This window comes from Scyliorhinus canicula, chromosome 24, assembly GCF_902713615.1.
Source record: "Scyliorhinus canicula chromosome 24, sScyCan1.1, whole genome shotgun sequence".
In the NCBI taxonomy this organism is placed as follows: Eukaryota; Metazoa; Chordata; class Chondrichthyes; order Carcharhiniformes; family Scyliorhinidae; genus Scyliorhinus; species Scyliorhinus canicula.
In genome coordinates, this window is record NC_052169.1 from 14,896,829 (window position 1) to 14,909,718 (window position 12,890).

At 45.3% G+C, this 12,890-nt stretch overlaps 1 protein-coding gene across 2 annotated transcripts in view; it reads left to right on the plus strand.

Annotated features, from left to right (window-relative positions):
• The first annotated feature begins 771 nt into the window (after positions 1 to 771).
• Positions 772 to 12,890, plus strand: part of ppcdc (phosphopantothenoylcysteine decarboxylase) — a 93,889-nt gene continuing 81,770 nt past the window's right edge. Inside the window, exon 1 of one of the 2 annotated variants that reach the window (XM_038784329.1) lies at positions 772 to 908. In XM_038784329.1, coding sequence (XP_038640257.1) covers positions 777 to 908 — 132 coding nt within the window. In that variant the 5' untranslated portion in view covers positions 772 to 776. The remainder of the gene's footprint in view (positions 909 to 12,890) is intronic. The other variant, XM_038784330.1, reaches the window with a different exon arrangement.

The window sequence follows — 12,890 nt, forward strand, 5'->3', positions numbered from 1 at the left end:
CACAGATGTTGCTCGACGAGCTGAGTTTATCCAGCATTTTCTGTTCTCAATTACTCTTGATTTCATTTTCATTCCCCTCCCTCCCCCTATCTTTGCACAGAGCCTGTGTGATTTGAGTTGCTTGTGTTGTTGTGTGGGCAGCAGCACCTTGGCTTCCACAGGCCCAGTCAAAGCCTCTCCAATGAGACAGCTGCCCAGTCATTTTAATAGAGGGCTTTCACAAGGCGCAATGCACGCTGGGATAGAGGGGAGCGCCATTGCCCAACCTTCCCTGACCCGCCGCGGGGGCGGAGGTGGCAGAGGCTACCGGCACCATCCTGACAGGAGAGACGATGACTCTTCCCCCCCCCCGGCCACACCCAAAGGAAGAAATCCGCGCACTCCACCCTGCCCTGTTTCGCACAACTGCTTCAACTCTTTTGTGAAGCCGGGTGACGGGGAGGGGAAGAGGAAGGGAAGACGACAGGCTTCCCACGTGACTCCTCCGTCGCGCCGCGCGGTGCATCCCGGGTGTTGTAGTCACCGCCGGCGGGCCTTGGGACTACATGTCCCGGGGGGCCATGGGACGTCCATACCAATTGCGAAAGGGGAGGGTGGTCTCAGTCTTACTGATTCAAAGGAATGAGTCTCAGTCGCCCTCACTGCGATGGGAGTTTGAACTGATTGGCTATACATTTAATAAACATAGGGATTGAGCCAAGAATGGAGTGGAGGCGATGGGGAGTGTGAGAGGGTGCTGGGTCAGGGATGCAGCCTCCCCCCCACCGGCTCTCACCATGTCAGTGAGCGGGTGCGGGGTGAATGGTTGGAGCCGGGCGGACATGCGGCGCGTGCTGCTGGCGGCCAGCGGGAGCGTGGCGGCCGTTAAACTGCCGCAGCTGGCGGCGGCTATTGGCGGCCTGGCGCAGGTGGGTCAGTGCTGAGGGAGCGCTGCACTGTCAGAGGGTCAGTACTGAGGGAGTGCTGCACTGTCAGAGGGTCAGTACTGAGGGAGTGCTGCACTGTCAGAGGGTCAGTACTGAGGGAGTGCCGTATTGTAAGAGGGTCAGTACTGAGGGAGCGCCGCACTGTCAGAGGGTCAGTACTGAGGGAGTGCTGCACTGTCAGAGGGTCAGTACTGAGGAAGTGCTGCACTGTCAGAGGGTCAGTACTGAGGGAGTGCTGCACTGTCAGAGGGTCAGTACTGAGGGAGCGCCGCACTGTCAGAGGGTCAGTACAGAGGGAGTGCCGCACTGTCAGAGGGTCAGTACTGAGGGAGTGCCGCACTGTCAGAGGGTCAGTATTGAGGGAGTGCTGCACTGTCAGAGGGTCAGTACTGAGGGAGTGCCGCACTGTTAGAGGGTCAGTGCTGAGGGAGCCCTGCACTGTCAGAGGGTCAGTCCTGAGGGAGCGCCGCACTGTCAGAGGGTCAGTACAGTAGTCCCCCTTTATAACGCGGGTGTTGGGGTCCAAGACCCCAACCCGCGTTGTATCCGAGCCGCGGATATCCATGATGGGGGTTTTAAATTTATTTAAAAATCTATGCTAGCGCTTCCCATTGTGAGTCTACGGGGGTCGGGGGGAGAGGTCAGACCCCCGTAGACTCACAATGGGAAGCGCTAGCATAGATTTTTAAATAAATTTAAAACCCCCATCGTGGATCCAATTAAAATTTCAGCGGCCGGCTCACTTTGATCCGGAGAGGGAAGCTGCTCTCAGTGAAATAATCAGCCGGCCGCTGAAATTGACACTGCCGGCTGCTCTCTCCCTCCAATCCAACTTTTAAGTTTTAATGTTTCTGATTGGAGAGAGAGAGAGCAGCCGGCAGTGTCAATTTCAGCGGCCGGCTGATTGTTTCAATGAGAGCAGCTTCCTTCTCCGGATCAAAGTGAGCCGGCCGCTGAAATTGACACAACTGACAGTTGGGGTCCATAAGCCCCCCCGCGGTATATCGCGAACCGCGGTATTGCGGAGCGCAGTATAACGGGGGACTACTGTACTGAGGGAGCGCCGCACTGGCAGAGGGTCCGTACTGAGGGAGCGCTGCACTGTCAGAGGGTCAGTACTGAGGGAGTGCTGACCTGTCAGAGGGTCAGTACTGAGGGAGTGCCGCACTGTCAGAGGGTCAGTACTGAGGGAGTGCCGCACTGTCAGAGGGTCAGTACTGAGGGAGCGCTGCACTGTCAGAGGGTCAGTACTGAGGGAGCGTTGCACTGTCAGAGGGTCAGTACTGAGGGAGTGCCGCACTGTCAGAGGGTCAGTACTGAGGGAGTGCCGCACTGTCAGACGGTCAGTACTGAGTGAGTGCCACACTGTCAGAGGGTCAGGACTGAGGGTGTGCTGCACTGTCAGAGGAGCAACAGGGAGGATGGGACCTTGATTTAAGGTTATCTGAACAAAACTGCACCTGTGACAATTTGGCACTCCCTTGATACTGCAGTGAAATGCGGCTCAAATATTTTTAAGTGTGCTTCTCACTCATAAAGACCTTGCACGCATGCCAAATGGATACAAACTTGATAGTTTTCCCTCAAGTTTACTTTTCTACCCACAATTAACCTGTTTGAGATTGTATTTCAGTTTGGTATTTTTCTGTCAATAGGAACTGCATCCTATTTATTTGCATTTAACTCTGTTTGCCGCCTATCTGTCCAATTCACTCACTTCTGTCCCCTGCAGTCTTGCTCGCTCTTCCTCAGCCTGCCGTGCCCTGTAATCTGATATAGTCACCAGGTTCCAGTGTCATGTTCCTCCTGCCTCGGTTCAAATCGAAGTGTCAGCGCGGATACGCATTATACATTAATATATATTAATGATCTGGAAGAAGGAACTGAAGGCACTGTTGCTAAGTTTGCAGATGATACAAAGATCTGTAGAGGGACAGGTAGTATTGAGGAAGCAAGGGGGCTGCCGAAGGACTTGGACAGGTTAGGAGAGTGGGCAATAAAGTGGCAGATGAAATACAATGTGGAGTGTGAGGTTATGCACTTTGGAAGGAGGGATTTTGCATAGACTTTTTTTAATGGGGCAACGCTCAGGAAATCAGTAGCACAAAGGGACTTGTGAATCCTTGTTCACGATTCTCTTAAGGTTGCGTGCAGATTCAGTCAGCAGTTAGGAAGGCAAATGCAATGTTAGCATTCATGTCAAGAGGGCTAGAATACAAGGGGGATGTACTTCTGAGGCTGTATAAGGCTCTGGTCAGACCCTATTTGGAGTATTGTGAGCAGTCTTTGGCTCCGTATCTAAGGAAAGAGGGCTGGCCTTGGAAAGGGTCCAAAGGAGGTTCACAAGAATGATCCCTGGAATGAACAGCTTGTCGGTTGAGGACTCTACTCATTGGAGTTTAGAAGGATGAGGGGGGATCTTATTGAAACTTACAGGACACTGCGAGGCCTGGATAGAGTGGACGTGGAGAGGATGTTTCCACTTGTAGGAAAAACTAGAACCAGAGGACACAATCTCAGACTGATGGGACGCTCCTTTAAAACAGCGATGAGGAGGAATTTCTTCAGCCAGAGGGTGGTGAATCTGTGGAACTCTTGGCTGCAGAAGACTGTGGAGGCCAAATCACTGAGTGTCTTTGAGACAGATAGATAGGTTCTTGATTAATAAGGGGATCAGGGGTTATGGGGAGAAGGCAGGAGAATGGAGGATGAGAAAAATATCAGCCATGATTGAATGGCAGAGCAGACTCAATGGGCCGAATGGCCTAATTTTGCTTCTATGTCTTATGGATTCATCACTGCCCACATCTACCAATCTGGAAAAGAACCATTATCATGACGTTTTGTCTCCTAGTCACCTCTACATCAATAGGGCTATATTCCATTCCTACATTACAATAGACTTGTGTAAAAGCCGAGTTTCTAAGACTACATTTTTAGTCTAAAATTAGGAGTCGATTTTTACATGAGTTTTAATTTCGAGGTGTTGTAATCCACACTCTCCCATTGTCTCGCTTTTGCAGAGTTGCAAGATCAGAGACTTTTCTGCCAATCCTGCCCCAAAAGCATCACAAAGGACCGCAGCGCACACCAGTGAGGTGATAACCTTGAGACCGCATTTTGATGTTGCACAGATATGAGGAGCTGAACCTCAGTGGTGTGCTATTCATTGTGTGAGTTTGCACTGGGGAGAGTTTGACATCAATGGTGAGCAGGTTGTAAACATTTGGATTTCCTGGCTAAAAGTCAGGGGTTCTCTTATATGCGAGATATATGAAAAATGTATTTACTTTTAGCCAAAGGTCGGAGGGGAGGGTGACTTTTACACAAGATCGACCATTACTCGTGTGTGTGTGTGTGTGTGTATATATGGTAAATACTTGAAGGGAAGTGTTGTAACCAGACTGGAGGTCACGAGGTCAGGAGCATCAGAGTCCCTGTGGCCTCACCTGAATGTCTCCCCAGATGAGGGGACAAAATCACACCCTTAAGCCAAGGGCCCCATGGGACATAAATACCCCGGTCCAAGTGTCATCCGCTTACAGTCATCGCTTCCGTATGGTGGCTCACCTGGAACTTTACAAGAAGAACATTGCAAGGCTATGGGGAAAGAACAAGGAAGTGGGGCGACACAGTGGTTAGCACTGATGCCTCACAGCGCCAGGGACCCGGGTTTGATTCCAACCTCGGTGACGGGAGTTTGCACATTCTCCACATGTCTGCGTGGGTTTCCTCTGGACGCTTCGGTTTCTTCCCATGGTCCCAAGATGTGCAGGTTAGGTGGAGTGGCCATGCTAAATTGCCCCTAAGTGTCCAAACGTTAGGTGGGGTTACGAGGATAGGGCAGTGGATTGGGTTTAAGTTGGGTGGGCTTTTGCAGGGTTGGTGCAGACTCAATGGTCTCTTTCTGCACTAGGAATTCTATGATTTTATTCTCGGATTCTAAATGGACAGTCTTTCAAAGAACCAAATAACCTCTTAAGAGTCTGATTTGCTGAAAAAATTCAATTAAATTTGTCAATCATTCCTTGCCTTTTACAGTTCCATGCTGACAGTCCCTAATTAGCTTATTCAATTTAAATGGTTCATGCTGTCTTATGGGATTCAGAGACTTGTAAGAATCAGAATTTATTAGTTTATCTGGTTTTCTTCGTCAGGCGAGTAGGATTTGGCAATCTTCCACTCTTTTCAAAATTTATTGGAGCAAAGAAAAGATGCTTCTTTGTATCAGTCATAACCCCCATGAGGAAACCATTGCCGATCTCCCTATGCGACCCGTGGAGTATGAGCTTCCCAGGGGACGGAGGCCACCCAGCTGGAGCTTGTTAAAGATCTCCATGTAAAAGCCAGTCCAAACAGGGCCAGGAGCTGTTGGCTGTCCCAACAAGGACTGGATTGGGGGAGTTCCAGAGTGGGCAGAGTATTATACATAGTTCAATCAATACTTGTTCCACTTCTGCTGGCTTCCTCAAGTTACTAAAGTATCTTTGGAGACTTGTATGATTACTGCTACTATCTATTGCTTTTCATATGCATGGTGTTTTCACATATCTCAGGACTTGAACAACGTGATTATAGTGTCAACCAGGACTCACTTTTGAGCACTCCCGTCATTGAGGCAGAAAGTTGTGGGTTCCATTTCAAGGAGCTGAGCACAAAATCGAGGGTGATGCTGCTTGAGGAAATACTGCACTGTCGAAGTTCTGTCTTTCAGATGAGACGTTAAACTAAGGCCTCTTCTGCCCACGCAGACATAAAAGATCCAATGGTGCTATTTTTAGACAAAGCAGGCGAGTTCTTCCGAGTATTCTAACCAATATTTATCTTCTAACCGACATTACTAAATCTAGCCATTATCTGCTTGTGGGAGCTTGCTGTGTGCAAAATCAAGTGCCACATTTCCTACAATATAGCAGTGACTAAACTTCAAAAAGTGCTCGGGGGGGGGGGGGGCAGCACGGTGGCACAGTGGTTAGCATTGCTGTCTACGGCGCTGAGGACCCGGGTTCGAATCCCGGCCCCGGGCCACCGTGTAGAGTTTGCACATTCTCCCCGTGTCTGCGTGGGTTTCACCCCCACAACCCAAAGATGTGCAGGGTAGGTAGATTGGCCACTCTAAATTGTCCCTTAATTGGAAAAAATAATTGGGTACTCTAAATTTATTTTTAAAAAGTGCTCAGGGAAGTCCTGAGATTGTGAAAGGCACTATCGAAATGCAAGTCTTTCATTTTCTTTACCTTGGAGATAAATGCAGTTATTATCATGGATCGCAACCCTCTTGTGTACATTGCAATGAGGACTGTTCAATGATGGGGCTTGTGTCGGCCTGCCACCTGGAAGTGGATGAAGGTCTGGAGGAGATAGGTGACACTGACAACTCCATGGCATCGTGCATTGTCCCTGAGCCCAGGACTGACCTGCTCTGTGATTCTGTCTTTTTTCCAGCGAGGAAATGAACAGAAAGATCACTAGAGGGTGCTATATACAAACAGATGATACATATTCTGTAGTTAACTACGTTTCGCATTAAATCTGCTTTGAAATCTGCTTTTTAAAAATCTCTTTGTCTAATAGAAAAAGAAAAAATATGAATGGTAGCTAATTTCTTTTCAACATTGGCATCTTGAGCACCCCCAATTATCAGCACTTGTTGGTGGGTTTGCCTTCAGCAGTCCCGACCTAATTATTTGCACTTCTCTTTTCTGCTTCAAGACATTGCCGAGAACCTATCTCTCTGATCACCTTTCCCAAAATCTGTAGCTCAGCATCAAGTCATATTTGATGACACTCATGTTTTTTTTTAACCATAATGCTATCTCAATGTAAGTTGCTGTTCTTAATACATTTGGAATAAACAACATTTTTTATTGACATAAAAAACCAAACTCATTCAGTAACATAACTTTATCACAAGGACTTTGAAAGAAAATTTAATTTGGGTCTTTCATTCCCCTCAAAGCACTGACTCTTATTCAATGTCCTTAAGTGCCCTCTGGGGACCTTTTCTCTCTCAGTGCAATTATTTTCCCAAAGAAGAAAATTAAAACCAGATGTGTGCATAGTGGAAGACATCTGCTTAAGATTATGGTTCTCCTGCCCATCCTTTTGGTTGATTGTGACTTAAGAGAAAGGTTGACAAATGAATGCCATCCAATCTGTCTCCAGCTGGTGGCTGCCACCCATTTCTCCCTGTTTTTAAACCTCAAGGGGGAGAGGGTCCACCTTTGCTGCTGCCTCTCCTGTGAGATACTCCCAACTTCAGTGGACCATTTATCAAATAGAATGTAGGCTTATTTGTACATACTGTCCCTCTTTGGAAAGTCTAACCAGCCGAACAAATGTGTTTGCACATCTAAAGATGTATTATGCCAATAATTTTAAAATCTTAGGTTTTTTTGGGGAGGAATGTCCCCATATCTGGCAGGCAACTCTCTGGTTTCATCTGCCTAATGAACTTCCACCCATGTGGTTAGAAATCCAGTTCAGAGAACTCAACCCCTGGCCGGATACAGATTACTATTACACATCTGTTCTGTTCCTATTTTAGTTTAATTACAGTTGGATTTGCAACTCCACCCCTAACAGCATCTCTATAAGAAAGGAAGAAAGATTTGCATTTATCTGGCATCTTTCACAACTTCAATGTCCCGAAGCGCATAACAGTTAGGGAGTACTTTAGTAGTATATTCACTATTGAATGTCGCAAGTGCAGCAAATTCCCACAAACGGCAGACTAGCCAGCATTTATAGTCCATCTTTAGTTTGGATTTGGATTTATTGTCACGTGTACGGAGGTACAGTGAAAAGTATTGTTCTGCGCCCAGACAGATCGTTCCATACGTGAAAAACATAGGACATACAATAAATACACAAAGTAAATTAACAGACATCGGGTGAAGCATACGGCGTGTAGTACTGCTCAGTAGAGAAGATGCGTGGAGAGATCAGTTCAGTCCATAAGAAGGTCATTCAGGAGTCTGGTAACAGCGGGGAAGAAGCCTTGCGGGACCCCGGTATTGAGGACTATGGTGGAGGAGGTGTTGTTCATTCTTACTTATTGTAGTCTATGGATCAGGAAGTTGAAGATCCAGTTGCAGAGGGAGGCGCCAAGTCCTCGGTTTTGGAGTTTTGATATGAGCTTGGCTGGGATTATGGTGTTGAAGGTGTAGTGAATGAATAGGAGTCCTACTTCGGAGTCCTTGTTGTCGAAATGCTCCAGGGATAAGTGTAGGGCCAGGGAGCTAGCGTCTGCTGTGGACCGGTTGTGGTGGTATGCAAATTGCAGTGGATCAAGGTGTTCTGGGAGTATGAAGTTGATTTGTCTCATGATCCATATAAGGTCCATATTGTGTTCCCCATGCCTTCTTAAAGCAATTATTCCAGGAAAATATTGAAACAACTGAATTGAAGAAAAAAAAATCTGATGCCTTTTAATCATCTCTGAACTAGTTGTTTCATGACTAACCAAATCAGACACATGACAAGTTAATAAGGCTGTTAATGTATGGAATTCTTAGCTCAATAAACAGAGGGATGGGGTACAAAAGCAAGATAGCTCAATCTTTATAAATCACTGATATTCGGTCCCATCTGGCGTATTCTCTTCAGCTTTGGGCACCCACCTTAGATGTCAAGACTTTGAAGGGAATGCAGATATTGATTAGAATAGTTACAGGGATGAGGGACTTCAGTTGCATGGAGACAAGAGAAGTTATTTTCCTGAGGGAACAGAAGGTAATGGGAAATTTAACAGAGGTGCTCAAAATTTTGAAGGCTTTGATAGACTAACTAAGTAAGGAGATGCTGTTTCCAGTAACAGAATAGAAAAGGTGGTGGCGTAGTGTTATTGTCGCTGGACTAGTAATCCAGAGACACGGTAATGCTCTGGGACCTGGTTTAAATTCCACCATGGCAGATCAAGAGAAATCTGGGATTAGAAGTCTGTCGATGTCGATTATCTAACGATGAACAATTCAACGATGGTTATTAAAAACCTATCTCGTTGATTAATATCCTGCCTGGTCTGGCCTACAAGTGACTCCAGATCCTCAGCAGTGTGGTTGACTCTTGAATGCCCTCTGAAAAAGGAATGAACTTGGCACATGGGCTGCAGTGGTCCAAGAAGGCAGCTTATCACTGCCTTAAAGATGGACAATAAATGCCATCCTAGCCAATAATGCCCATATGAATGAAATTTTTTAAAAAATAGTTGACAACCGGAGGACACAGATTTAAGGTGACTGGCAAAAGAACCAGAGATGAGAATTTTACTGTGCAGAGAGTTGTGATCTGGAATATATCATCTGAAAGAGCACTGGAAACAGATGCAATAATAACTTTTGACAGGTAATTGAATAAACATGAAGTGAAAATGTATACTATGGGGAAAAGGTAGGGGTGTGAGACCAATTGATAGGCCTTTCAAGGAGCTAGCGTAAGCACAGTAAGCCGAATGGCCTCCTGTGCTGTATGATTTATAGGGTAAAATGTGTTAGAATTTGTAGCAGTCACTCTGTTATGTGCTTTATGTTCAAATTAGAATTTTTGCATCCTTACAATTGGATGAAGCCATTAAATTCCTCTTTGCAATATATGCACATGAAGACTGTTTCTTTGAACTTTACTGATGCATTTTTATAAGTTTTTTGACACTGCAGTTTAAAATAATAGGGCACTCTTTTGATTTCAACAACTATGGTAAATCAAACGAGTATTTTTAACCAAATCATAGCCTAGCAGCTGATGTAATTTTCCTGTCAGGCTTTTTTCTCCACCTTTCACAGATGATCTTACTGTTTTCCTCTTTAATTTCAAACCTATACAGTTACAGGAAGACTGACTGGGTTTGAAAGACTGATGAAAATTCTACCCTTTTTTTCACCTCAGCTCAAAAGCAACCCTTACCCACAGCAATGAGGTGAACGAACAGTTGACCTGATTTTGGTTCAGGGAAGCATTTGCAAGGAAGTCTCCCACGCTGTTTAAATAAGATGTTCAATATACACTGGGAAACAGGAAGAGTGAGATTGGAACTTTATTTTCTATCGTGTTCAAGGAGCCCCACTTTTTGATAAGGTGAAAATTCATCAGTACTGTGCTCGTCATATTTTGTAAGTTTAAACTTCTGGAATAGGGCTAGGGTTGCGAAGTTTGCTTGGGCGCATTCCTGCAGCTGTCATTACATGACCTCCCGCTGCCCACCCCCACACTCTTGCCTTTAGTTGGCCAACATAAGAACTAGGAGCAGGAGTAGGCCATCTGACCCCTCGAGCCTGCTCCGCCATTCAATTAGATCATGGCTGATCTTTTGTGGACTCAGCTCCACTTTCCGGCCCGAACACCATAACCCTTAATCCCTTTATTCTTCAAAAAACTATCTATCTTTACCTTAAAAACATGTAATGAAGGAGCCTCAACTGCTTCACTGGGCAAGGAATTCCATAGATTCACAACCCTTTGGGTGAAGAAGTTCCTCCTAAACTCAGTCCTAAATCTACTTCCCCTTATTTTGAGGCTACGTCCCCTAGTTCTGCTTTCACCCGCCAGTGGAAACAACCTGCCCGCATCTATCCTATCTATTCCCTTCATAATTTTAAATGTTTCTATAAGATCCCCCCTCATCCTTCTAAATTCCAACGAGTACAGTCCCAGTGTACTCAACCTCTCCTCATAATCCAACCCCTTCAGCTCTGGGATTAACCTAGTGAATCTCCTCTGCACACCCTCCAGCGCCAGTACGTCCTTTCTCAAGTAAGGAGACCAAAACTGAGACCAAAACATCTCCATCCTCACGTTACTTCATTTATAGTGTCAGTTGGAGAATTAATAGACTTATATCGACCGATTAGATGATCCTTCCTGTGAGTGAAACACTTTCTTTCCCATCGTTAATCCCATCCCTTCCCCAACTCCACGATTGAGGCACAGGCTGATCCCGAGACAATTGTATCTAAATAATTAAAAATGACATAATTTAACACACGTTCCGAAAAAGCCATTGGGCAAGTGTTGTGAAGTGTAGGAAAGGCCCTTTGCATGTGGCAAATTTCTTACAGTTACAGTAAAATTAGAAATGTGCTTGAGCTGCGATCAGTTATAAAATGGAAGTGTTTTTTTCAATGCAGTGGTGTTAAAGAAAAACTCTCGTAACGTTTCATGACACCTGGAGATCAGTAAGATAATAGCTGTGGGAAAAAGACTGTGTGGCAGGGGGAGGAAGGCTATGGTCTATGAGAAAGCAGTTACTTTCTCGTTTTATTCAGCTACCTCAGATCCAGAAATTTAATACAACTTTTTATTTATAGCATGGACTACTTTTACATTGGAAAAATGAACCTTAAAGAATCATGTATTGTATGCAGACTAACTGATGAACCTCAAGGTGATTTTCTTTTCCCCACACAAAGATGAATTTGGTTATTGTGCACGTTCGACTCTGGCAATATTTCTTGGGGAATATATTCATCTTCCCATGCCACCTTGCATTCTTGTGACATGCTTAATGGAGTGTTGCACATAAGAATTTTGCTGTTTTTCCCCTTAAATGCCATTTCCTTTATAGAGCCATAGAATTTTGCAGCACAGAAAGTGGCCCTTCTGCCCATCATGTCTGTTCCAGCCATCAAGCAACTATTTATTTTAATCCCATTTTCTGGCACTTAGTCTGTAGCCTTGCATGCTGTGGCTTCTTAAATGTTCCCACCTCTACCACCCTTTCAGGCAGTGAGTTCCAAATTCCCATCACCCTCAAGGTGAAAAGTTTTTCCTCAAATCCCCTCTAAATCCACCCCTCAACTAAGGGAAAAGTTTCTTCCTATCTACCCTACCTATGTCCTTCATAATTTTGTACACCTCAGTTAGGTCCTCAGACTTCTCTGTTCTAAGGAGAACAACTCCACCTATCCAGACTCTCTTCATGACTGAAATTCTCCAGCCCAGCTACATCCTGTGAGTCTATCCCCTGCACCCTTTCAAGTGCAATCACAGTCACAATGACTTTCTCAATTGGATTTAAAATATCTCATTCAAAGAAGACTTCTGATGTCCTGGTCAACATGCCTCCCTCAGCCAACACAATCAGAAATCTTATTTGCTCAATAATCCATTCTGTGTGTATGCTAACTTACTTTGCGTGAATCATCTACCTAATTTTGCTTTCATAAACAGTGACTGCACTTCAAAAATAAAATTTGTGATCTCTAGCTATTTAAATTGTCTTCAGCTGACTATGGCTCATAAAGGGTTATGTTGGTTTTATTCATTTATGGGGTCTGGATGCTTCTGGCAAGCTCAACATTTATTAGCCACCCCTAATTGCGATAGAGCGCATCCTATCCGAATGCATCACAGCTTGGTATGGAAACTGCTCAGTCCAAGATCGCAAGAAACTGCAGACTGTGGTGAACTCAGCCCAATGCATCACACAAACTTGCCACCCCCATATTGATTCTGTACCTCTTTTTTTCTACACCTCTTGCTGCCTCAGGAAGGCAGACAGCATTATCAGAGACCTCTCCCACCCAGGGATTGCCTTCTTCCTGACCCTTCCATCAGGCAGAAGGTACAGAAGTCTGAAGACTTGCACATCCAGACGTAGGAACAGCTTCTTCTCCACAGCTACACGATTCCTCAACGACTCCCCCTTGGACTGATCTGTTCCCTGTAAGAATTCTATTCGCGACGTCCTATGCTGCTCTTGCTCATGTATTTGCTTTGTTCGGCCCCTTGTTCCACTATAATCAATCAATGTTTTGTCGATGTACCATTTGTCATTGATCCCTGTTGATTATTCTTGCCTCTACTATGTACGTACTGTGTACGTTCCTCGGTTGCAGAAAAATACTTTTCACTGTACTTCGGCACATGTGACAATAAATCAAATCAAATAATTGAGACAACCTAGTGGCATGTTAGACTATTTCAAAGTGCGGATGACCAAACCAGGTAAGGACGGCCGATTGGTTT